This window comes from Onychomys torridus, chromosome 10 (assembly GCF_903995425.1).
Source record: "Onychomys torridus chromosome 10, mOncTor1.1, whole genome shotgun sequence".
NCBI lineage: Eukaryota > Metazoa > Chordata > Mammalia > Rodentia > Cricetidae > Onychomys > Onychomys torridus.
In genome coordinates this window covers 25,025,994-25,050,683 of record NC_050452.1, presented here as the reverse complement: position 1 = coordinate 25,050,683, position 24,690 = coordinate 25,025,994, and the positions used below count along the sequence as shown (strand labels likewise).

Here is a 24,690-nt window from a genome sequence, read left to right as displayed (position 1 = left end):
TGTTCCCATCCACTGTGGGAGGTAGGGGGTAGAGCCCTACCAAGACACTCTTAAAACCCTCTGCCTCGGGGTTGGGGATTTAGCTCAGTGGTAGAGCACTTGCCTAGCAAGCGCAAGGCCCTGGGTTCGATCCTCTGCTAAAAAGAAAACAACAACAACAACAAAAAAACCCCCTCTGCCTCATTCTCCTGTCCAAATCAAAGGGTGTGGATTCTAGAGCCCTATCTATGCTTCTTAGAGAGGAGACAAGCTTAGCCCTGGGGCCTGAGTTGGAACCTTTATCTCAGGGCCTTTGGTGGCCCGAGCAAGCCCTGCTCCTTCCTGTGCCCTTCCCACAGGGAGGCTGTGCTGCCCAAGCTGCACCTGGATGAGGACTACCCCTGCTCGCTTGTGGGCAACTGGAACACGTGGTATGGGGAGCAGGACCAGGCAGGTGAGCTTCCCTTGTCCCCGGTGCCACTGTTATCACCCAGCCCGGGTCTCCACCAGCTCTCCTCTCTCTCTGCAGCATCTCTGGGGGTATGAGGAAGTATGATTCTTTCATACCTCATCGTCCCGCCCAAACTCCTGTTATAGCTCCTCAGTGCCCTCAGGCAGCCCATGAGGCCTGTGAGTCCTTGCTTGCCCAGTCCACAGCCTCACTTTGCTACCTCCTCTCTTCACTGTGCTGCTCTGCCTATGATTCATCAGTCTCCCAGGTAGAACTGCTCCACTCTCTGGTTATAGGTGGCCAACCTGAGGTGCTTGTTCTCCCTTGCCTAGATTACTTGGTTTGGTTTACCTGTCTTTTATCTTGTTTGAGATGGGGACTTACTGTGTAGACCAGGCTGGCCTCTAAGATGTACTCTCCCTCTAGAATGTTATTAATGGACCAGCCTTAATAATCTCCCCATGGGGCCCAGAAGAGATGCAAACAATGGTGGGCGAAGGAGTCTAGATACACCAAGCTCTTTGTCCATTTCCTTTATTCCTCTATGACAACATTCTGCCTATACAGCTTCAATTCCATCCTGTGTCTCAGTTCCTCTTTGCACCTGCTTTTTCTGTCCCCTCAAAGCCCCGGTAATAACTAAGCCCTTATGCTTTTGGCCTCATCTTTGTCCTCTGTTCCTTCATCCTCCATCTATCCTTCCTGGCTCCTTACTCCTGGCCCTGATAAACTCTACAAGAAACTGCCTTGCCCTCTACAGAAGCTCTGTTGTCTTCTCTCTGGCCAAGCCACTCTGTCTACCATCTACAGAGAGACTGCCTTGTTCTTTCTCTCCTTGCCACGCAATTCTGTCCACTAGGAATTCTGCCTCACTCTTTACTCCACCTGGTTATGCAAAAATCTCCTTTGTTCTCAGTAAGTTGCTCAGGAAAGCCACTAGGCCCAAAGGCAAAGGATAGTCTGAGCTTTATCTGCACAAGAAACAAAAACTATGTATCTAGGAGCCAGGTTGCTTCCAAAAGGAGTTTTACCTTAGTTCAGGGGCTTCAGGTGCCTAGCAGGTGGTCTGGTAGCTAGTCCGTTTGCTAGTCTGTTCCTTGCTTGTCCTTCAGTGCTTTGTTTGGAGCTGGTCCTATGTAGCTAAAAGGGGATATTTGCAAATTTCCAATTCAAAGCCAATTCAAATGCTAAAAAGGGAGCAGGGAACACTCAGAGGCAGAAGGCCCTGCCTATGTGACCTTATCCAAGTACTGGCTGGAGCAGGTTGCTCACACATACATGTTCTATGGGAATTATGAGCACAAGAAATTCATAACGAGGAGCAGCTGAATAGTAAAACTGAATAACACCAAATATTCCATGATAAATGGCTTTCCGCTAGAAAAATGCCTTGAATATCTAGGTATAGCTTTAATACACAGCTGAATCTCTATAATATATTCTTGCGGCCCTCAAGATCTGCTTGCCTCAGCCTCCTGAGTACTGAAATGCTTTGTCTTTTTTTTTTTTTTTAAGATTTATTTATTTATTATGTATACAGAAGAGAGTGCCAGATCTCATTACAAATAGTTGTGAGCCACCGTGTGGGTGCTGAGAATTGAACTCAGGACCTCTGGAAGGGGAGGCGGTGCTCTTAACCTCTAAGCCATCTCTCCAGCCCCAGTCTTTTTTGTTTGTTTGTTTTCCTTCTTCAAGACAGGGTCCTGGTGTCCTGGAACTCACTATGTAGACCAGGCTGGCCTTGAACTCATAGAGATCTACCTGGCCCTGCCTCTCAAGTGTTGGAATTAAAGGCATGCGCTACCACTCTTGGCTTGTTTGTTTGTCTTTTTTAAAGATTTGTGTGTGTGTGTGTGTGTGTGTGTGTGTGTGTGTGTGTGTGTGTGTGTTTTCTGCCTGCAGTTATGCCTGCAGGCCAGAAGAGGGCACCAGGTCTCATTACAGATGGTTGTGAGCCACCATGTGGTTGCTGGGGATTGAACTAAGGACCTCTGGAAGACCAGTCAGTACTCTTAATGACTGAACCATCTCTCCAGCCCCCATTTGCTTGTCTTTTAAAGTTATTTTCAAATTAATTTACTGTGTGTGTGTGTGTCTGTGTGTCTGTACAGGTGTGCATGTGCTGTGGTGTGTCTGTGGAGGTTAGTGGACAGTGGTTCTTGTCTTCACCATGTTGAGGTGGGGTCCCCTTTGTTTCTGGTGCTGCACTGTGCACTCCAGGCTAGATTACAGATGTGTGCTTCCGTTTCTGGCTTTTTCACTTGGGTTCCAGGGATCAAGCTCCAGTTGTCTGGCTTGTGTAGCTAGAATTTCTATTTGCCAAGCCATCTTACCAGCTCTTGCCTGTCTTACTGTTTTATATTTTGGTGTAGACATGGCATCCTTCTGAAAAATGACTCTTTGCAGTTTTGCTGGGTCAGGCACTGTCCTTGGTGGATCAGGCACTGTGCCTGGCTCTTACCTCCACTACTTGCCTCTTTATTCCCTGATCATGCGTCCCTATAGCTGCCAACATACTTGTCTACCGTCTCCTAGAGATAGTGAGTTTTGGGGGTCAGGGCTATATCTCTTTGTAATACTTAATACTCCATATAAACATTTCCTCTCTTGAAAAATTCATGCTGGGGAGTAGGGTGGTGCTAGAGAGATGGCTCAGTGGTTAAGAGCACTGGCTGTTCCTCTAGAGGTCTCACGGGTTCCATTCCCAGCGTACACCTGGTGGCTGGCAACTAGCTGTAACTTCAGTTCCAGGGGAACCCCACACCTGCTGGCCTCCACAGGCACTGCATACACATGGTGCACAGACATAAGAAGCCACATGTAAGCCAAACACCTACACCCATAAAATTAAAAAGTAAATAGTTCCTCAAAAAGTGGTTTTCAAAAAGTTTTTACTAGGGTCTGGAGAGGTAGCGCAGCAGTGAAGAGCACTTTCTGCACTTGCAGAGGACCTGAGTTCAACTTCTGACATCCATCCATCACACAAGCATCCACAATTCCAGCTCCAGAGAGTCCGTATCCTCTTCTGACCCCTATGGGCACCAGGCACACACATGGTACACATACATGCGTTCGGGCAAAGCACTCATACACATAAACTTAATTCTGAAAAAAAAGTTGTTTTAAAAGCTCATGCTGGCTGACTCCTGTAATCCTAGAATTCGGGAGACTGAAGCAGAAGGATTGCTGTGAATTTGAGGACATTCTGGTCTACAGAGTGAGCACCAGACCAGCCAGGTCTACAGAATGAGACCATGTCTCAAAAATTAAAACCAAACTTAACCGAAACAACCAGAAAATTCAGTTCTTCAGTCATCTTTTTTTTTTTCAAGGCTGTGGATATTTTTTTAGATTTATTAATAAATGAATTATGTATATAGAAGAGGGTGCCATATCTCATTACAGATGGTTGTGAGCTACCATGTGGGTGCTGGGAATTGAACTCAGGACCTCTGGAAGAGCAGTTGGTGCTCTTAACTTCTGAGCCATCTCTCCAGCCCCTCAGTCATCTTTCACACACCTAAAGTGTCCACTGATCTGCCTGGCTCACAACTGCCATTGGTAGATGGCTGTAAACATTTCCAGTATGGCAGAGTATCATTTTGCATGGTACAGGTATAGACTAGCCATACAGAAAATTTTTTCCTGGTGTTTCAAGACAGCATTTCTCTGTGTAGTTTTGCACCTTTCCTGGAACTCGCTCTGTAGCCCAGGCTGGCCTCGAACTCACAGAGATCCGCCTGCCTCTACCTCCCGAGTGCTGGGATTAAAGGCGTGCGCCACCACCGCCCGGCTGCTCTTAGCTTTTCTTGCATACTCCTTGCCTGGTACCCTCAAGCTGTCAGTCAGAGAAACTGCCCTTTCTTCTAGTTCTTCTTTCCAGGTACTTTGTCATGGGCCATGGAAAAAAGTAACTAATTGATTGTCTCAAAAAAAAAAAAAAAAAAAAAATCAACTTCAGAATAAATTCCAAAATAGCTCCCAACTCAAGAAATAGAATTAGGAAATCTGTACAAAGAAACAGATATCCGTAATTATCTGGTCTATGTTGGTGACAGACAATAACTGATAATCCAGAGACAAGCCATCTGCTTTCTGTGGTGAAATTATTAAGGCCACTCCACGTAGTTAGAAGGGAGATTTATTTTGTGGGGTAACTTACAAGTGAAGGGATAGGTATCAGGGTCTGGGAAAGGTGTAGCGCAGTCCCGCAGTGTTCTCCGGAGAACTCTGCTTGGTCTCCCTCCAGCGTCCAGGCCCAGGAACCAAGAGAGCTCCCCCATCCGGATCTCGGGTCTTCAGGGTCCTCTCTCGGCTCCGCCTTGTATATGTGACCATTACTGAAGCCTCAGTGGGGTTGGAACTTCCAGATCTAGCTGGAGTGGCTACCCACTGCAGCTTTCTGCTTTGCACTAGGGTTTCTTTAATCTTTGGCCACCTTCACTGGCAGTAGCAGAACTCCTTGGATTCTATTAAGAGTTTACTGATTGAGGCTGGGCGTGATGGCACACACCTTTAATCCCAGCACTCGGGAGGCAGAGCCAGGTGGATCTCTGTGAGTTCGAGGCCAGCCTGCTCTTCAGGGTGAGTTCCAGGACAGCAAGAGCTGTTACACAGAGAAGCTATCTCCAAAAAGGAGAAAAAAAAGTTTACTGGTTGAGCCAGGCTTGGTGGTGTATGCCTGTAATTCCAGTTCCTGGGAAGCTGAGGCAGGGGGATCAAGAGTTTGAGGCCAGTCTGGGCTATTTAACAATACCTTATCTAAACCAAAACCAAAACCACGCTTGCTGACTGTAAAATGAATTTTGACTTTATAAAGCACATCCTACATGATCCACAGCTTGAGATTTATCACCTCTATGTGGAGACATCTGAGGAGCAGGCCATTAGAGTCAGGCTCCAGGAGCAGGGCATAGGGATATATATGTGAATAAACTTGTCAAAACCGCTGATCCTCTAGGGGCCACATTACTAGAGACTTCTTTCTTGGCCTCTTCATGCCTCACATTAAGTTGACCCCTTTCCCATAGGTCAGCATTCTTGGTTTGCCATGACAGGACAGATTGCTATCTGTACAAAAATTATGGTCCTTCCCTCTGGAACAGGCCCTTTGAACCATAGGGTCAGACCATTTTGCAAATGGGAAAATCAAGGCGCCAATAAAGTCTGACGAGGGATAGGCTACCGTGGGAAGTAACGGAACCTGTGCGTTCAAGTCACAGGTCAGTCAGTTACCCTCAGCTCTAGCATGGCCCCCTCTCCTGGGGGCCTGCCTCCCCCACAGCTGTGATCCATCCCACTACTAGTGCTCCGTTATTTGACTTCCTCTCCTCCTCTGTCTGCCCCGCCATCCCTCCCTCTTTTCCTCTCCTTTCCTCGCTGTTGATTGACCTAGGCCTCACATATGCTAAGTGCATGTTCCCTCACCTTAGCTCATGGTTTGCTTACTGGGACTCAGGTTAACTACTTAGGGCTGCCATAAACTACTGCAGACTCCAAAACAGAAGTGAGTCCTTCGACTTCGGAAGCCAGAGGCAGAAATCAAGGTCCTAGCTCTGTCTGGGCTTCCTGTGAGGCTCAGGGAGGGTCCTTCCTGCCTCTTGCAACTTCTGGCTGTTAGGAACCCCTGGCATTCTTTGGCATGTGGGCACATCAGCCTGAGCTCTGTCTTCTGAGTCACAGGGTGTTCCCTTTGCGTGCATTTCTCCTCTGATAAGGGCACCCAGACTGGACTGAAGGTCTTTCCAGTATATAGGTTTAACTCAGTTATCTACAGAGACCCTGTTTCCAAACAAGGTCACATACTGTGGTTCTGGCAGGGCATGGATTTTGGAGGGGCTGCTATTGAAGCCAGCAGAGAATATGGTTGGGGGAACATCTAATGGTACAAAGAGTTCTCAGTGAGAATGAGGCTGGCCTCTCATTGGAGGACCAAGGGGTCTCTATAATCAGTCTTGAGTATCCACCAGGAGGTCATGTGTACGTTGGCATCCCTGTATGTATCCTCCTGCCCTTAACCACATGCTGGAGTATCCCAGTATCCCAGCCCTTAGTTTGTTTTTCCTTCTTTCCCCTCCTCTTTTTTTTTTTTTTTTTTTTTTTTTTTTTTTTTTTTGAGACAGGCTCTTGCACAGCTCAAGCTGGCCTTGAACCTTCTGATCCTCCTGTCTCCACACAAATGTGTGTCACCAGCCCAGTTTTATGTAATGTTGGGGATTTGAACTCAGGGCTTTGTGCAGGCTACCAGCTGAGCTACATTCCCAGTCTGCTTGCTTCCTTCCTTCATAAGGTAGTGTCTCCCTCTGTTACCCAGACATTAGCTCAAGGCATCATCCTGAATCAGCTTCCCAAGTGGCTGGAACTACATGTGCCTGTCTTCATTCATAGCTGCAGGTTTTACTTATTTACTTACTTATTTATTTTTCTTACAGTCACTGCCTTGGAACACTCTTGAAATCCTTGTTTGTTGGTTGTTTTTTGCAGTACTAGAGATAGAACTTAGGGTCTCCTGCTGTTAGACAAATGCTCTACCAGTGAGCCACAGCATCTGCCCTCTTGGAGTGTTCCATTAATCCCTGTGTCTGCTGGTGTCCCTAGGGTGGAAGACACTCAGATCATCTTTTGTTTGGTTTTGTTTGTGATGCTATAGATGAAACCCAGGTTCTTCTGCATGCCAAGCATGTGTTTTATCAGTAGCTACCCCCATCCTCATCTGATCCTCTTGTTGCTGCGATTTTAGGAATGTTGGAGTTTTGTGGATGAGGACATTGAGTCCTTGAGGGGTCAAAGGCTACCAAGCAGAGCAGAGCTAGTGGTCTCCTGGGCTTGTACTGGGCTTGCATCTAATGTCATCCCTCCACCCCGTGCTACTCCTCACCAAGATTGGGGACTAGGAGACCCCCCACTCTACTGCCACATACACAGTCCAGCCTTGGTGGTGGTTGGTCAGGCAGACTCCCGGTAGTTCCTTGACCTGTATCCCTATCCCCAACAGTGCACCTATGGCGGTTCTCAGGTGGCTATCCAGCCCTCATGGACTGCATGAACAAGCTAAAAAACAACAAGGTATCCCAGCATCCTGTGTGCATGTTGCTTCCAGCCCAGCCCTGTGTGGAGGGGAGTGTGGGAGATTCCTCTGCCACCCACAGAGCACACTGACAGGGTAGCATAAAGCCCCTGGCTACTGTGCCTACAATGCTCTGCCTTTAGGAGTACCTGGAGTTCCGGAAGGAACGGAGCAAGATGCTGCTGTCCAGGAGAAACCAGTTGCTTCTGGAGTTCAGCTTCTGGAATGAGCCACAGCCCAGAGCTGGCCCCCACATCTATGAGCTGAGGACATACAAGCTCAAGGTACCTGGCTCCCAACAGAGCCCTCTTGCCTTCTGTCTTCCCTACTGATGTGTTGCTTTGCAAGAGCTGGGGTTAGGAGTGTCTGATACTCCTCCCTCCCTGTATGCTCAGAGCAGAGGGATGTGCATTCCTGCGCACCGCTGCACACCAGGTGTGAGTCAGGGCCCCTGAGTGAGGCCCCTGGCTCTGGGGAAGGCTAGTTTCCTATCCCTGCCCTTGTGATGTTGGGAGTCCAAGGTGGTGCTCACTTCCTCCTCCCTCTGGATCTCTTCCAGCCAGGAACCATGATTGAGTGGGGAAACAACTGGTAAGTGGTGGCACTTGGTTGGGTCCCTGCTGTCCTGCCCCATCAGGTTCCCAGTGGGCGTCCTCGGGGCGTGTTACAGGGAACCCGGCATGCTCTGCTCCTCACGGATCTCAGACAAGAATCCATCTGAACAGGGCCAATTCTGTAGAGGAATATGCTGCCCACCAGCTAGCAGCTACACCTCCAGAATCCGTTCCCTGGGCCCCACTTGGACCCCACCCATACAATGTGGCCAGAGAATCAGCCTGGGACACCTTGGGGGAGCATTGCCTGGGCCTCTGTCTCATGTTCTCTGCTCTCTCCAGGGCTCGAGCCATCAAGTACCGTCAAGAGAACCAGGAGGCAGTGGGAGGCTTCTTTTCACAAATAGGAGAGCTCTACGTGGTACACCACCTATGGGGTAGGTTGGAGACACTCAAGGAGGCCTGTGTGTGCCCTGTCACCTCACAAAACATGTGGATACATCTGTGTTCCTATTGCTCTCACATCCTAGCAGAGGAAGATGCACCCTCAGACAAACTAGCCAAAAGGACTCAATTTCACAGGATGACAGATGCTGTGGAGACCAGGCAGGGGAATACAGCAGAAAGAAGCAAGGGACCTTTGTGACTTGGATAGACAAGGCCCCTCTGAAGGGTAAAATACGAGTCCTGAGCTGAAGAGTGAGGAAGCCAGCTAGGGATTGCTGGAGGAGGTCGCAAGCAGACAGAACAGCATGTGAGGAGGCCTTTGATGAGTGGAAAGGAGGCGGGCATGGAGGGAACGGGAAGAGTGGTGGACAGGATGGATAGATGGAGGAGGCCAGCCATCAGATCAGGCTGGGCCTCGAAGGCCGTGGGAATGAGCTGAGGTTTATCGTGGATGTGGTAGGAGGAGGCAGCAGCAGCATGTCAGTTCTGTGCCTGGTAGGGAAGCAAGGTTGGAAACTGGGCATGGGAAGATGCTTACACTAGGGCAGGCAGGTGGGCATGGGCTGGCTTCAGGTAGTGGCAGCGGTGTGCTCAGACAGATTCATTGGTCTAAACATTGAATTGATGGGACTGAGAATGAATTGCTGGAGGAGAAAAGAGAGGGTAAGGGGAGCATTCAGACTCTTCCCTGAGCAGCTGTGTGCCCTGTTCTCAGACAAGGAGGTCTAGGGGAGGAGCTAAGTCATGGGATTGGAGTGTAATTGTGGCCTCTGGGAGGGTTATATTTAGTATGCCGGTGTTGGGCCAGTCAGCACTTGCCACCAAGCCTGACAACCTGAGTTTGATTCCCAGGATCCACATGGCCAGAGTGAACTGACTCCTGAAAATTACCTTCTGACCTCCACATACTCCTCACCCTGAATAAATAAAAATTGTAAGATACAGATGCTCCCCACTAGAAACGTCACATGGGTACCAGATAAGGAGTCCACAGAAGAGTTTGAGACTGGAAATATGTAGGTTTCAAAACCCTTAATCCCTACCACAGGGCCTTTGTACATATGTGTGCCACCGCTGCCCGGTGGAAATTATTCATTTTAATATGTATGACTGAATGCTATTGACAACAGTGTTTGCTGACAGTCTAAGGAGGCATCTGGGGACAAGGAAATAGTAGAGCAGGGTTTGGGCAATGGAAGGGTCCTTGTGCTGAGGCAGGGATCCGATTCTCTGAGGAATGAGCCTGTGCCTTTCTCACAGCCTACAAAGATCTGCAGTCTCGGGAGGAGACTCGAAATGCAGCCTGGAGGAAGAGGGGCTGGGATGAAAATGTCTACTATACAGGTGGGTGTCTCCTCTGCGGGTCACCGGTGCCTTTGCAAGTGGTCTGCTGGGAGACTTGAGGACGCAGGTCTCTGCAAGGCCAGCTAGCCTCCAGTGTGGGAATGCACTGTTTTGTTTGTTTGGTCCCCACCCCCATTTGAACTAGTGTCTTGTTGTACTGCCCAAGCTCATCCTGGTGGACCTTTCCCCTCAGTCTTCCAAGTTGCTAGGATTGCAGGCATGTACCATTGTGCCCAAGTGGGAACTTACTTTGACATGCGTTAGTGGGGTTTTGTCTTCTGTGAGGCACATTCCACATGATAAATCCGTCCTGAGGCTTTAAGACTCACACAGGCAGGTGATCCCTATGTGAGATGTACCCTGGGGTCAGCTCTGCACCTCACAGAAGCTGTTGCTCCCTTGTCGAATGGTAATAAGAATGCAGATGCTGTCTTTGCTGCAGGGAGGGCATTGAAAGTTTATGCGTGGAATGCTTTGCCCTATCTACCATCAAAACACGCAGCAAATTTTTTGAGCAACTTTTTCCTCAAAGTGTCGCCACTGCTAGAAACCCAGAGTCAGCAGATAATGACTGAGTCTTCACTCTGTGAAACTGTAGTGGGTGGGAAGTGCAGGCCTATAAATAAACAAGATTCTGTCCCCGACCTTGATGAGTTTACAGTTAATCTTCCACATGGTTACTTGGTGTGGGCAAGAGCATGTCTGCTGAAGTAGGTGCATGAGCCTTGCTATGCCAAGTGTGGTCCCAGCTGGCAGTACTGGCACCCACTGGACACAATAGAAATGCCTAGTTAGCTTCTCCCAACCTTGTGGGAACTAGACTTGTGGATATTTGTCTACACAAGTTAAGCACAGGAAGCAAGAATCTAAACTCTGGGCTGGAGAGATGGCTCAGTGGCTAAGCTTACATACTGTTCTTAGAGAGGATCCAAGTTCATTAGAGAGGATCCAAGTTGTTTCCTGTACCCAGCTTGGGAGGCTCACAGTTGCCTATAATTCCCACCCTAGCAGCTCTGACACTTTCTTCTGACCTACATGGGCACTGTACTCATGTGCACATACCCACATATAGACTTATAAATATTGTTAGAAAAATAGATAAAATCCTTAAAAAAGAACTTACCTCCTGGGGACTTTCTCTTGACACCCCTGCCCCATGGGCATGGCCTCCCTAGCTGAATGAGGGGCAGTCACACTGAATCCAACCTCAACCCTTAAGCTCTTCCCTTGCCAGTGTAGACCATTATAATTCTCTTTTATTTTTGTTTGCTCTTTTTGATGCTGGGGATTGAATCCAAGACCTCACACATACTAATCAACATTCACCTAGGCACAGAACCACACCCCTGGCCTTAGAATTCTTTTTCATCATATCATCCTATGTTGTTCTTAATATGTCCTTGCTTTTATATTATTGGGCTTAGTGTGTTTTGTTTGCTTTGGAAGCGAGGACAGAATCCAAGGGTTCATATATGCTAGGCAGGTACACTGCCACTGAGCTGCCTCTCCAGCCCTTTGGTGTGGTAGGTTTTTTTTCCCCACATACATAGAAAATGAATACAAATTTAAAAATATTCAGCTCATTACCACCTAAATCCTGGCTTAAAATTTCAGCCTTTCTCAGATGACAGCAGGGACTTCTTCCCATCACAGGTTTTGTGAGTTTTTGGTCAGGAACCAAGTGTACTTGGTTTGCCTCAGGCACCCTGTAACCTCTGCTTCTCTCTCCATAGTCCCCTTGGTTCGACACATGGAGTCACGAATCATGATCCCTCTGAAGATCTCTCCTCTGCAGTGAGGCTGGCACTGTGTCCACCACCTTTCTTTTCTCCTTTGGAGTAACCTGGCACAGAGGAGCTCCTGGGCCTGCTGGCATAGTTGTCTCTCAGCTCGGAAGAATTCTGATGGCTTGTGTTCAGCTTGGAAAGGATGATGTTTTCTGAGAACTTAAGAGTTCTGTCTATACGTGTCCCCCCACTCTCCCAGGCCAGAAGTTTTTAAGTTCCCAAATGAAGACTAGCAGCCTCTTAAGCATTCACACATTTCCCTGAGACTCCTCATCTCCAGGCCTCCACGTCCCCAGCTAACACTGTGGACATGGCTTAGTCTCCTCCCAGGGAGCATGACAAGTAGTTAAGAGTTACCCGACCAGGTATGGCCTCCAGGAAATCCCTGGACTCTAGTTGTTAAAAACGCAAGTCTGAGCCTTAAAAACCTGGAACTGCCATGATCCCTGACGTCATCAAAGTCAGGAGGAGGCCCTGAATTCTACCCAAGAGGGCTGGGAAAGGATGGGAGAGAGAAGGAATTGGATACATGAGACAGACTTGAAGCAGGAACCCAGAAGAAGCTGGAACCCAGGTCTCAGCTTTTGGGTTTGAAACACAGAATTGTGAGATAGAACAGAGATGACAGAGACCTTAGGGAGAGGACCCGAAGTGAGGCTTAGCCACTTTTCCTGCATAAGGCCGTTAAAACTTGAATACGTGTTCCAGCTCCTCTGCACTTCCTCCTTCCTACAAGCAAAAATACAGGCTGAGATCTAGATTCCGTCTTGAATTCTTCCCCACCTTGACATTCTGCCAGCCAGACCCTCCTATTGCAGAACCACCAGGCCTGTGGGGTGGGTTCAGTGATTCTGGGTCTCCTCAATGACGCCCATACCTCATGAACCCCTGCTTAGCATGGTTTTGCTACCATAGCAGGAAAATGTACCGGGATCGTTGATGGGACCAAATTAAATACTTACTTACTGTAAGTTGTGGTGTGTCTTCCATCTGCAAGGACTCTCAGCCATTGCCTAAGGCAGGGCAGTTTTCAGTCGGCTGGGGGGTACTGCACCCTTAATCTCTTAGGGTAGACATCTTCATCTTCACCCCAGGGCAAGAGAAGGAACTGTTTCTGCACAACCAGGTATTCATACACGTTTCAAGCCCCAGACAAGCAGGATTTACTCCAGGGACACCAGGGTTAAACACCTCAAGTTTTCCAATACTGCATTAGAATAGCGATTTTTGCCTTGGGGAAACAGTTTTGTCAGGGAGAAACAATGCACTTGTGTGGAGGGGGAACACGTGACATGGGATTATGTTCCTGCCTAACTTAGTGCTGCCTTTGGTGTAATGACTCTGACAGTGTTAAGAAGTCAAGTTAGCCAGGCGGTGGTGGCGCACGCCTTTAGTCCCAGCACTTAGGAGGCAGAGTCAGGTGGATCTCTGTGAGTTCGAGGCCAGCCTGGTCTACAGAGCATGATCCAGGGCAAGCATCAAAACTTCACAGAGAAACCCTGTCTCAAAAAAAAAGACAAAACAAAACAAAAAGTTAAGTTAGGGCCGGGCGGGCATGCAAACACATTCCAGTGATGCAGGTGGATCTCAGTGGATTGGAGATCGGCCAGATCTACAGTGTTCAAGGCCAGCCAGCGCTACTACATAAAGTCAAACTAAGGCACAGCGACCCTCTTTTTGCTTTCTGGAGCACACCACAAATTCAAGTGCCTCGGTGAAGTGGACCGGAGCACAAGCTCTTGGTCCTCAACGCAGCAGTTTCCCAGTTTTAGATCAGAGAAGTTGCCCAGCCGCGTACACGCCCCTTCCTTGCTTCCCAAGCTGCATCTGGCCTTCGCGACTCACTTCCGGCCAGTAGCTCTTTTCTTCCGCTTCTCTATGGTCGCGAACCGGAAGTGGCTGCCTGGGCTGGAAGGCGTGAGCTCCATTGTGGTGAGCGGGGATAGGGTGATGCGGGCTGGGGTTGCTGGTGGCGCCGGGCGCGCGGGGCCTGAGGTGCGGACTGCACGGCGCGGACTCCCCGGGCTGGGGTCCTCACCTGCCGCCTTCCCCCAGGGCTCGCGGCTGTTTTCCGCTCCTGGGAACTGTCCGGAGCAGCATCCTTGTAGTCTCCGGATGGTGCAGATGGCAGGGGTAGTGATACCACCCTGCCTTTCGTGTCGGGGGGAAACGCTCCCGTTGACGTTTGGGCTTTCCCAGGTTTCCGGTGCCACCTTTGTGGCTTTTGTCAGATGAGCCCGCCACTTGATGAACTGTCACTCGCAGCCGCCTGAAGCCCTCTGAGAGACACGCTCTCTCCACTTGACGCCCCGCGTAAGACTCCAAGGAGTCGTAGTGAAGAGAAGTTAGTGCATTTATTGCGGGAGCGTAAAGGCTGAGAGCGTGAACTGTGGACGTTTGGAGGGGAGGGAGACTTGGCTTTTCTTTCTGATGTCCCCTCCGTTTCCTAGCTAGCTGCCGACTTCGTGTGTTTCATTAAATATTTTACTTATTTTTAAGAAAAAGAAAAAAAAAAATTGAAGTTACACTGCAAAGGCTCGGGCAGTAAGAAGAGGTACCTCCTGCCCTGGTTTAGTGAAGCTTTTAAATGCAGTCACTACAGTCCATTCCGGCCGGTAGCTCCCCCTGTTGGTTCACATTCGCGAAGATCCTTCTGCCTCAGTCTCTCAAGTGTTGTGATTACTGATGTGTACCACTATGCCGGTCTCAGCCCATCCTCCCTCCATTTTTTCCTTGGAGACAGCATTTTATTATGTAGTCCATGCCGACCTTTAACCCCTTAAGTAGGGAAGGATGATCTTGAACTTCTAATCTTCCAGCCGCTACCTCCAAAGTGTTTTTATTGTGGGCAAGCAATCAAAATTTTTCTTTGTGATTTTCTTTTTTTGAGACAGTGTCTCAGTATGCAGACTAGGCTGTCCTCACAAAGATCCACCTGCCTCTGCTCCCCACCCCCGGAGTGCTGGTATTAAAGGTGTTACCATTATACCTGGCCAGAATTTTTTTTTTTTAATTGAAAAGGAATAGCACAGCATGGTCACTCACACGTATAATCTCAGCACTGATGAGGCTGAGACAGGAAGGTCTCCAAGTCAAATTCTGGAAAATCTTGTTGGTTTGTCTGTTTGAGACAGGGTCTCCATGTAGCTTGGCTGCCCTGGCCTCAAACTCACAGAGATCTTCCTGCTTCTGCCTCTTGAGTGCTGAGATTAAAGGTGTGCATCAGGTTGAGGATTTAGCTCAGTGGTAGAGCACTTGCCTAGCAAGCACAAGGGTTCCATCCTCAGCTCAAAAAAAAAGAAAGAAAGAAAGAAAAAAAGTAAAGGTGTGCACCATCATGCCCAGCTTAATTCTGGAAAATCTGGTGTGTGTGTGTGTGTGTGTGTGTGTGTGTGTGTGTGTGTGTCTTGGCTGTCTTGACATCTGCTCTGTAGACCAGACTGGCCTCGAATTCACAGAGATCCGCCTGCCATTCCCTCCCAGTTAAATCCCTGCTGGGATTAAAGGTGTGTGCCACCACTGCTTGGCAATTCTGGAAAATCTCTAAACTTTATTTATTTTGATTATGATGGTTGTGAGCTACCCGACGTGGGAACTGAACTCGGGTCCTCTGCAAAACAATACCTGCTCTTAACTGTTGAACCATCTTTCCAACCCCTGACTCTGGGAAATCCTTTCTGTCGTTTGAAGTGTTCCCTAATGAACCTCTGGATTTTATTTAGAATCCATGGGACATCCTGTTTTTAGTTCTAATGTCAATTAATTTAGGTCTTCTCTCTCTTGATTAGTTTGGCTATCTGGTTTGTCTTTGTTAAGAATCAGCTCTTGGGCTGGAGAGATGGCTCACTGGTTAAGAGCACTGGCTGCTCTTCCAGAGGTCCTGAGTTCAATTTCCAGCAACTACATGGTGGCTCACAACCATCTGTAATGAGATCTGGTGCCCTCTTCTAGTGTACATGCATGCAGACAGAACACTATACACATAATAAATCTTTTTTAAAAAGTCAGCTCTTTCATGGATATTTCTTTTTCTCCTCTTTTTAAAAATTATTTCTTTTAATATTATGTGCATTGGTGCTTTTCCTGCATGCACATCTGTGTGAGGGTGTCAGATCCATTGGAATTGGAGTTACAGACAGTTGTGAGCTGCCATGCTCTGGAAGAGCAGCCAGTGAGCGCTCTTAACTGCTGAGCCATCTTTGACAATTTCATACAATGTATTTTTTTTTTTCTATCATGAGCTTCATACAGTACAAATTCTTATCCTAATAGTGAAATGTTTCACTGATGCTTGCCCAGTGATTGAGTAAAACAAAAACTTATTATAAGCCACAATCATCCTAGGGTCCCCCCTGCTATATAGCCTCCCTGGATCTGTGGGTTGCAGTCTGATTGTTCATTGCTTTATATCTAGTGTCCACTTATAAGTGAGTACATACCGTGTTTGTCCTTCTGGGTCTGGATTACCTCACTCAGGATGATATTTTCTAGTTCCATCCATTTGCCTGCAAATTTCATGCTGTCATCATACAGTGTATTTATTTTAAATTTATTTTTTATTTTTTCATACAATGTATTTTTAAATTATTATTTTCTAAAAGTTTTATTTTTCATTTTTGTTTATGTATATGTGTGAGTGCCTGCATGTATGTATGTATGTGTGTGTATCACATGGGTGCCTGGTGTCCCTGGAGACAAGAAAGTATGTCCCTGCCTGGAACTGGAGTTGTAGGCAGTAGTGAGCTTACATATGGGTGTTCTGCAAGAGCAAGTGCTTTTAAAGATTTATTACTTATTATGTACACAGTATTCTGTCTGCGTGTATCCCTGCAGGCCAGAAGAGGGCACTAGATCTCATTACAGATGGTTGTGAGCCATCATGTGGTTGCTGGGGATTGAACTCAGGACCTCTGGAAGAACAGCCAGTGCTCTTAACCTCTGAGCCATCTCTCCAGCCCCTAAATTATTGTTTTTAAGTGTATATGTTTTGCCAACATGTATATCTGTGTACCATGTATGCCGTTGGCATTTGCCGAGGTTAGAGGGCATCGGGTGCCTTGGAACCATAGTTCTAGATGGTTATGAACTGTCAGGTGGGTTCTGGGAGTCGAACCTGGGTCCTCTGGAAAAGCCACAGTGCTCCTAAACACGGAGCCATCTCTCCAGCCCCTCTGGGAAATCTTTAAAAGCTTTCTCTTCTTAATAGCTCTCTGACCTGGAAGAACAACAATGTCATCATCAGAATCCAGCAAAAAAAGGAAACCCAAGGTGATCCGAAGTGATGGAACCCCGACTGAGGGGAAACGGAACCGAACTGATGCTGAGCAGGTGAGATTAGCCAGGGTTCTGTGCTTCTGGGAAACTGGGGACTGTGGCCAAATAACTGCTCATGAATGTGCAGGAGCTCAGGGTCGTCACGTGTGCAGACCAGGTGACTAGAATGATTAGTGTCTGTACAGAGAGCCCGTTCCAGCATGCTGTTCCCAGCTTCCCTGGCATCCTAAGGTTGGCATGAACTGCACAGCTCTAGAGCTCCTGAGAGATTTCATTCTTGGTACCAGAATCATGTGCCCACAGGACTTCTGTGGCCAAGGAACGCTTGTCATCAGTGGGGTTTTCTATTCCTTTTATCTATTTCTCTGTCCTGGAATCTATCAAGATGATCCATGACTTAGAATGTAGGATTTTTTTAAATTTTTTATTTTTGGCGATGGGGGTTGAGACAGGGTTTCTCTGTGTAGCTTTGTACCTTTCCTGGAACTCATTCTCTAGACCAGACTGGCCTCGAACTCAGAGATCTGCCTGGCTCTGCCTTCTGATTGCTGGGTTTAAAGGCGTGCGCCACCACAGCCCGGCTGTGTGTTTAAGTTCTTTTCCTGCATCATGTGTACAGTCCCTGCAGAGACCAGAAGAGGGTGCTGCTTCCCTTGGAACCAGAGTTAACAGACAGTTGTGGGTCACCATGTAGTTGCTGCTGGGAACTGAAGCTTCTGCAGGAGCAACAGGTGCTCTTCACCTCTGAGCTCTTACTCCAGACCCTCTGAATGAATTCTAATACATATAAATGGAATTTATGGAAGTAATAAAGAAAAATGAAACACCAGTTTTTTCCCTTAGTTTTAAGAAATCAAAATTAATGTAGAGATTTCTTTTTTCCCACTGATCACAGCATTGTTGATTTGTTTGTTTTTAGGTCTTGTGCTATAGTCCAAGCTGACTTGAAGTCAACATTGTCCTGCCTCAATCTTCCAAGTGCTGTGATTATAGGAATATGCCACAATTCCTGGCTAATAGTGATTTTTAACTTTTTGTGTGTGTATGTATGTTCACATGTGTGTGGGTGCACATGTATGTGTGTATATGTACACATTGTGTGTTTGTGTCTGTAGGCTCATAGTTGATATTGGGTATCTTCCTTGGCCACTCTTTACCTTATTTATTGAGACAAACATCTATGTTTATTTGGATGAGAAATTTCCCCAATCAGCATGGACAATGTGGTCCTATCTTGTTTGAAAATAAAATAAAAATCCACAGTATTCACAGTGAAGTTGCTTTGGGCTGAGATGTGAAATGATAGGCAAGTAAGAAAATGTGTGGTATGTATTTAGGGTATGTGGCACTTGTGTGCCCTGGTGAACGTATAATAACAGTCATCTGTAGGAGTTATCGCCTTCAGTGATGTCAGTCCAGAACTCAGGTCATCATGCTGACCCACAGGTCGTTTACTTTGTTTTTGATATTTCTCTTTTCTGAATTCTTGACATCAGGCATGCATTACTCTGTAATCAAAAAGAGACAGAGGTTTGTATTTTGAAAACAAGAGAAACATTTTAGAGGCTGGAGAAACACCTCAGCAATGAAGAACTCAATTAAGTCCTCTTATAGAGGACCTAAATTAAGCTCCTAGTACCTGTGTTTGGTGGCTTAACTCACCTATAGCTCCAGCTCCCAGAGTGGCCAATGCCTTTGGCTTCCACATTCACATAACCACTTTCAGATACACAGATATACATAATTTTAAAATATTAAAAATAAATTATCGACCTACCTGGTCTACAGAGTGAATTCCAGGATGGCCAGGGCTGTTACACAGAGAAACCTGTCTCGAATAGCCAAAAAAAAAAAGACTAATTCCGTAAATGGCCTCATTTAGGATTTCCTTATAATGTTCTGTTTTGTGAAACAGTATCTCGTTGTGTAGTCCCACTTGGCCTGGAATCACAGTGGAGACCAGACTGGACACACACTGGCAATTGTAATGTTCTTACATAACGAAGGTGCTCTTTCTCATTGTTTGTGATCTGGCAGGGAGACTTTCACCATCTACCCAGGACCTCTTCTTTCCTCCACAGGAAGGCAAGTACTACAGTGAGGAGGCGGAGGTTGACCTGCGGGACCCTGGCAGAGACTATGAGCTGTACAAGTACACTTGCCAGGAGCTACAAAGGCTGATGGCCGAGATCCAGGACCTGAAGAGCAAGGGCAGCAAGGATGTGGTGAGGAGAAAGGCGAGGCATGGCACACCTGGTGTCTGTACAACTGGAGCTCCTCTTGTGGTCATGAGTCTCTTCCTGATCTCGTCCTCTGTCCCATGTGATTAGCGTTGGGGTCTGGAGGATCCAGAGATCTGCCTATTCATTTGTTATAATTTGTCATAGCAACCCAGTCTCCCATTACAGTATTGAAAGTACAAGATAACTTTTTTCTATGACTTTGATATTATCGACTTAATATTTTTTACATGTCAGGCATTTTGCTAAGTATTGAGAAGTATGTGCAAGTAAATCACAGGGCCCAAAATGAAATTATCATGGATTGTAAATGAATTAGTCAGGCAGATATAAAACTAAATAGTGTATCTAAAAACTAGACGGGGGAGTTAAAGAATTCAGTTTTCCCCATCAGTCTTACTTATTTTCATGTATGTTGACCAATATTTAAGATTATTACATTCTGGGCTGGAGAGATGGCTCAGAGGTTAAGAGCACTGACTATTCTACCAGCGGTCCTGAATTCAATTCCCAGCAACCACACGGTGGTTCACAACTATCTACAATGAGATCTGGTGCCCTCTTCTGGCCTGCAGGCAGAACACTCATGGCATACATAATAAATAAATAAATCTAAAAAAAAAGATTATTACATTCTATAGCTCTATTATTATAACCAAGCTTTATAGCTATTATTTTTATTACTGTCATTTAAATTATTTATAGAGGCCAAATTTTATGGCATAGCATTGCTGTGGTGAGGGTCTCCATAAGATCAGTAGGTGTAGGTATTATTATGTGAACTGGTTGCATTTGCTTTATCCTCCCTCCCTCTCCCCTCCCTCCCTCCCTCCCTCCCTCCCTCCCTCTCTCCCTCCCTCCCTTCCTTCCTACATTCCTTTGTCTTTGAAACTCCCTGTGTAGACCAGGCTGGCACTGAACTCTTGCCTCTGCCTTTTGAGTACTGAGCTTAAAGGCGTGTGTCATCATGCATGGCCTTAGTCTTCTGTTTCTCTCATGACATTTCTTACTGTTCCAGGCTCCCTGTGGAGTCTGTTTATGGCCTTGGATGATGGGGTTGGTTTGGCAGCACCTAGGTCTGAAGGGAGCTGACTTGTCATCTGTTGGTGATCTTTACTATTTTCTTTGTGCACAGGCCATTGAAATTGAAGAGCGAAGGATCCAGAGCTGTGTGCATTTCATGACTCTAAAGAAGCTTAACCGATTAGCCCACATCCGGTTAAAGAAAGGAAGAGATCAGACCCATGAGGTAGAGTTGACTTCTCATCCCTCCTCTCTGTCCTCTCTTTAACCGACCCTTCACCCCTTCTCTGACTCTGCTGATGCTCAGTCCTGCCCCAAATTGCCCTGCTCACCTCCTCTTCCTTTAGGCCAAGCAGAAAGTTGATGCCTACCACCTGCAGCTACAGAACCTGCTCTACGAAGTCATGCACCTGCAGAAGGAGATCACCAAATGTTTGGAGTTCAAGTGAGTTTGGGAGGACAGGGCTTTGACACGCATGTGGTACTGCTTGTACTTACATAGACCAGTGTGGTGTGGTACTGCTTGTTCTTACCTAGACCAGTGTGGTGTGGTACTGCTTGTTCTTACATAGACCAGTGTGATGTGGTACTGCTTGTTCTTACATAGACCAGTGTGATGTGGTACTGCTTGTTCTTACATAGACCAGTGTGATGTGGTACTGCTTGTTCTTACATAGACCAGTGTGATGTGGTACTGCTTGTTCTTACATAGACCAGTGTGATGTGGTACTGCTTGTTCTTACATAGACCAGTGTGATGTGGTACTGCTTGTACTTACCTAGACCAGTGTGGTGTGGTACTGCTTGTTCTTACATAGACCAGTGTGATGTGGTACTGCTTGTACTTACATAGACCAGTGTGATGTGGTACTGCTTGTACTTACATAGACCAGTGTGGTGTGGTACTGCTTGTTCTTACCTAGACTAGTGTGGTGTGGTACTGCTTGTTCTTACCTAGACCAGTGTGATGTGGTACTGCTTGTACTTACATAGACCAGTGTGATGTGGTACTGCTTGTACTTACATAGACCAGTGTGATGTGGTACTGCTTGTTCTTACATAATCCAGTGTGATGTGGTACTGCTTGTTCTTACATAGACCAGTGTGATGTGGTACTGCTTGTTCTTACATAGACCAGTGTGATGTGGTACTGCTTGTTCTTACATAGACCAGTGTGATGTGGTACTGCTTGTTCTTACATAGACCAGTGTGATGTGGTACTGCTTGTTCTTACATAGACCAGTGTGATGTGGTACTGCTTGTTCTTACATAATCCAGTGTGATGTGGTACTGCTTGTTCTTACATAGACCAGTGTGGTGTGGTACTGCTTGTTCTTACATAGACCAGTGTGATGTGGTACTGCTTGTTCTTACATAGACCAGTGTGGTGTGGTACTGCTTGTTCTTACATAGACCAGTGTGATGTGGTACTGCTTGTTCTTACATAGACCAGTGTGGTGTGGTACTGCTTGTTCTTACATAGACCAGTGTGGTGTGGTACTGCTTGTTCTTACATAGACCAGTGTGATGTGGTACTGCTTGTTCTTACATAGACCAGTGTGATGTGGTACTGCTTGTTCTTACATAGACCAGTGTGATGTGGTACTGCTTGTTCTTACATAGACCAGTGTGGTGTGGTACTGCTTGTTCTTACATAGACCAGTGTGATGTGGTACTGCTTGTACTTACATAGACCAGTGTGGTGTGGTACTGCTTGTTCTTACCTAGACCAGTGTGATGTGGTACTGCTTGTACTTACATAATCCAGTGTGATGTTTCTTACATAGACCAGTGTGGTGGGTACTGCTTGTTCTACATAGACCAGTGTGGTGTGGTACTGCTTGTTCTTACATAGACCAGTGTGATGTGGTACTGCTTGTTCTTACTAGACCAGTGGGTTGTGGTACTGGCTTGTCTTAACATAGACCAGTGTGGTGTGGTACTGCTTGTTCTTACATAGACCAGTGTGATGTGGTACTGCTTGTTCTTACATAGACCAGTGTGAACCATCCCTTTATAGGAGCATCAGCAGCTTAGAAGACTGCAGGGTTGGGGAAAGGGTCAGTAGATTACTTTGAGCAGGAGAAGTTAAGTAGTCCTTCTAAACTACACAAAGAACTGTGAAAGCCTCTCTGACCCTTTTGTGTTTTGGGCTCAGCACTTGTTAAAAGCAATTCTTTCTCCTCAAGATGTATTGTTATTATATTCACTTGCTGTACTATAGAATACCAGTACCCACTTGCCTTATTGAAAAATAATGTACCTGTTGGTCAGCAGCTCCCTCCCCAGTGCTATTTTTGATACTATGACAGTTGAAAATGTATAAAAACAACATGAAAGAATGTGATGCCCTACTCTATAATCATTGCTTAGATGGAAATTGGCAAACTCATAATATAGTGGAACTCGGGCAGGTGGCCACAGAGAAGGATCATGGGCTCTGGAGTTAGCATCCAGCCTCTGTCTTTCACTAACTGTACAATCTTGGACACATTTGAAAAATGGAAAAAGAGCCAGACAGTGGTGACACATGCCTTTAATCAGGGCTCCCTGAGTTTGAGGCAAACAAGAAAAAATTTTAAAAATAAAGTATAGCTAAATTATATAATAATAAGTAGTAATTTTTAAAAAAAATTTATTTATTTAGTATACAGAAGAGGGCACCATATGTCATTACAGATGGTTGTGAGCCACCATGTGGTTGCTGGGAATTAAACTCAGGTTCTCTGGAAGAACAGTCAGTGCTCTTAACCTCTGAGCCATCTCTCCAGCCCCAATAAGTAGTAATTTTTAAATGGAGATAAAATCTTCATCTCTTAAGAACTAGATGAGGTGAGGATAGCATATAATAGATTCTTATTTATTTATTTTTTGGTTTTTCTAGACAGGGGTTCTCTGTGTAGCCCTGACTATCGTAGAACTTACTTCTGTAGCCCAGGCTGGCCTGGAACTCCCAGAGATTTACCTGCCTCTGCCTCCTGAGTGCTGAGATTACAAGTGTGTGCCATCACTGCCTGGCATGGTACTCATTAGTGTATGGTGGCTCTGATGCTTATTTCTCCAGGACCTGAGCACTCAGCTGCATTAACCCAGTAGAGAACCAGGCTCTTCTTTTGTAAGGATATCTATAAACAAGCAGAAATTAAAGCCTCTAGATTTTTCCCCACATCCAGTCCTGACTGTCTGGCCTTTTCTCTTCTTATACTTATTCATGAAATGTCTTAAAGTTAGGCGTAGACTCTTAGGTTTGTCCCTCCAGGGTGACATGTCATGTCTCGGTTTCACCTTGATGGCATAAGCCTAGGCTATGGTGATCCTGAGTCTCTTAGCTGGTACATCTCCTGTGCAGTCAGGAGACATCTATAAATTTATTAAGCATCCTTCTCAAGCCTTCCTCTAATTCATGGTAAATAGGTTGGGCAGCATGGGCAAATGACCTTGTGGTATGTCACTAATGGCCTCTCATCCTACCGAAATGTCTGTCATTGAGCATTTGCTGAGGGAACTCCATGATCTCAAGTAGCTATAGGCAGGGCTGCATAGGGGTCAATTGAACAACTGCCCCGCTAAGCCACAATTTGGGGTCCTGAAAATGGCTGCCCCATAACTTAGTTTTTGCTTATAGGTCAAAGCATGAAGAAATTGATCTGGTCAGTTTAGAGGAATTTTATACAGAGGCTCCACCAAACATCAGCAAGGCCGAAATCACCATGGGAGACCCTCACCAACAAACTCTGGCCCGTCTGGACTGGGAGCTGGAACAGCGGAAAAGGTAGCGCTCCCTCCTTCCTGACCTCATCAACCACAGGGTGGCGGTGGCAGCCATGGCCCAGTTAAAGGCTCAGTGGTAGGATGTTTGCCCACACGCCCAAGGCTCTTGGCTCAGTTTTCACCACCACAAGGAAATAAAAAAACCACTGCACTGTAAGATGGTTCAGATGGTTCAGTAGGTAAAGTACTTGTGCGAGAGTCTGGACCCGAATTTGTATCCCAAGCTCGTGTGAAAAAGCTGGGTAAAGTGGCGTGAGTCTAGGGTGTAGAGATGGTCAGATCCCCCGAAGCTGCTAGGCAGCCAGCCTATCCTAATCAGAGAGCTCCAGGTTCAGGGAGAGACCCTGTCTCAAAAGGTAGGCAGAGAATAATAAAGACAGTTGGATTGTCGTCTGGCCTCTACATGTGCATGCATGGATGAGTACATCACACATGTGCACGCGTGCACACACACACGAATTATAGTGATAAGTAGAAATTATGGGGAGGGCCATGGAGGAAAGCAGGGTGCCATAACAAGATATGATGACGTATATGTATGAAAGTCACAGTGAAACTGTTTGTTTAGTGACTGTGTTAGTTGTTTCCCTTGATTCTGTGACAAAGTCCCCTAAGAATTAGGGCGGGGGCACACACGGACACCAGGGCTCATCTTGGCTCACCTTTGAAGATGAAGCAGCTCACTGTGTCCTAGTCAGGAAGAGAGAAGGCATTCCTGATTGCGGGCTTTCTCTTCTCATGGAGTGTAAGACTCA

The 24,690-nt window shown here is 46.6% G+C and overlaps 2 protein-coding genes across 5 annotated transcripts in view; both read left to right on the top strand.

Annotated features, from left to right (window-relative positions):
• Nipsnap1 (nipsnap homolog 1) overlaps positions 1 to 12,599 on the top strand; it is a 30,665-nt gene extending 18,066 nt beyond the window's left edge. For both annotated transcript variants that reach the window (XM_036200997.1, XM_036200998.1), the window contains exons 4-10: positions 339 to 433; positions 7,425 to 7,495; positions 7,640 to 7,780; positions 8,056 to 8,087; positions 8,393 to 8,487; positions 9,758 to 9,841; positions 11,575 to 12,599. In XM_036200997.1, the coding sequence (XP_036056890.1) occupies positions 339 to 433; positions 7,425 to 7,495; positions 7,640 to 7,780; positions 8,056 to 8,087; positions 8,393 to 8,487; positions 9,758 to 9,841; positions 11,575 to 11,639 (583 nt within the window). In that variant the 3' untranslated portion in view covers positions 11,640 to 12,599. The remainder of the gene's footprint in view (positions 1 to 338; positions 434 to 7,424; positions 7,496 to 7,639; positions 7,781 to 8,055; positions 8,088 to 8,392; positions 8,488 to 9,757; positions 9,842 to 11,574) is intronic.
• An 880-nt stretch (positions 12,600 to 13,479) lies between these two features.
• Positions 13,480 to 24,690, top strand: part of Thoc5 (THO complex 5) — a 37,712-nt gene continuing 26,501 nt past the window's right edge. For 2 of the 3 annotated variants that reach the window (XM_036201427.1, XM_036201425.1), the window contains exons 1-6: positions 13,480 to 13,560; positions 16,835 to 16,956; positions 18,984 to 19,127; positions 20,278 to 20,391; positions 20,513 to 20,610; positions 23,790 to 23,936. In XM_036201427.1, the coding sequence (XP_036057320.1) occupies positions 16,858 to 16,956; positions 18,984 to 19,127; positions 20,278 to 20,391; positions 20,513 to 20,610; positions 23,790 to 23,936 (602 nt within the window). In that variant the 5' untranslated portion in view covers positions 13,480 to 13,560; positions 16,835 to 16,857. Of the gene's footprint in view, positions 13,561 to 13,673; positions 13,973 to 16,834; positions 16,957 to 18,983; positions 19,128 to 20,277; positions 20,392 to 20,512; positions 20,611 to 23,789; positions 23,937 to 24,690 lie in introns of those variants that run through there. The other variant, XM_036201426.1, reaches the window with a different exon arrangement.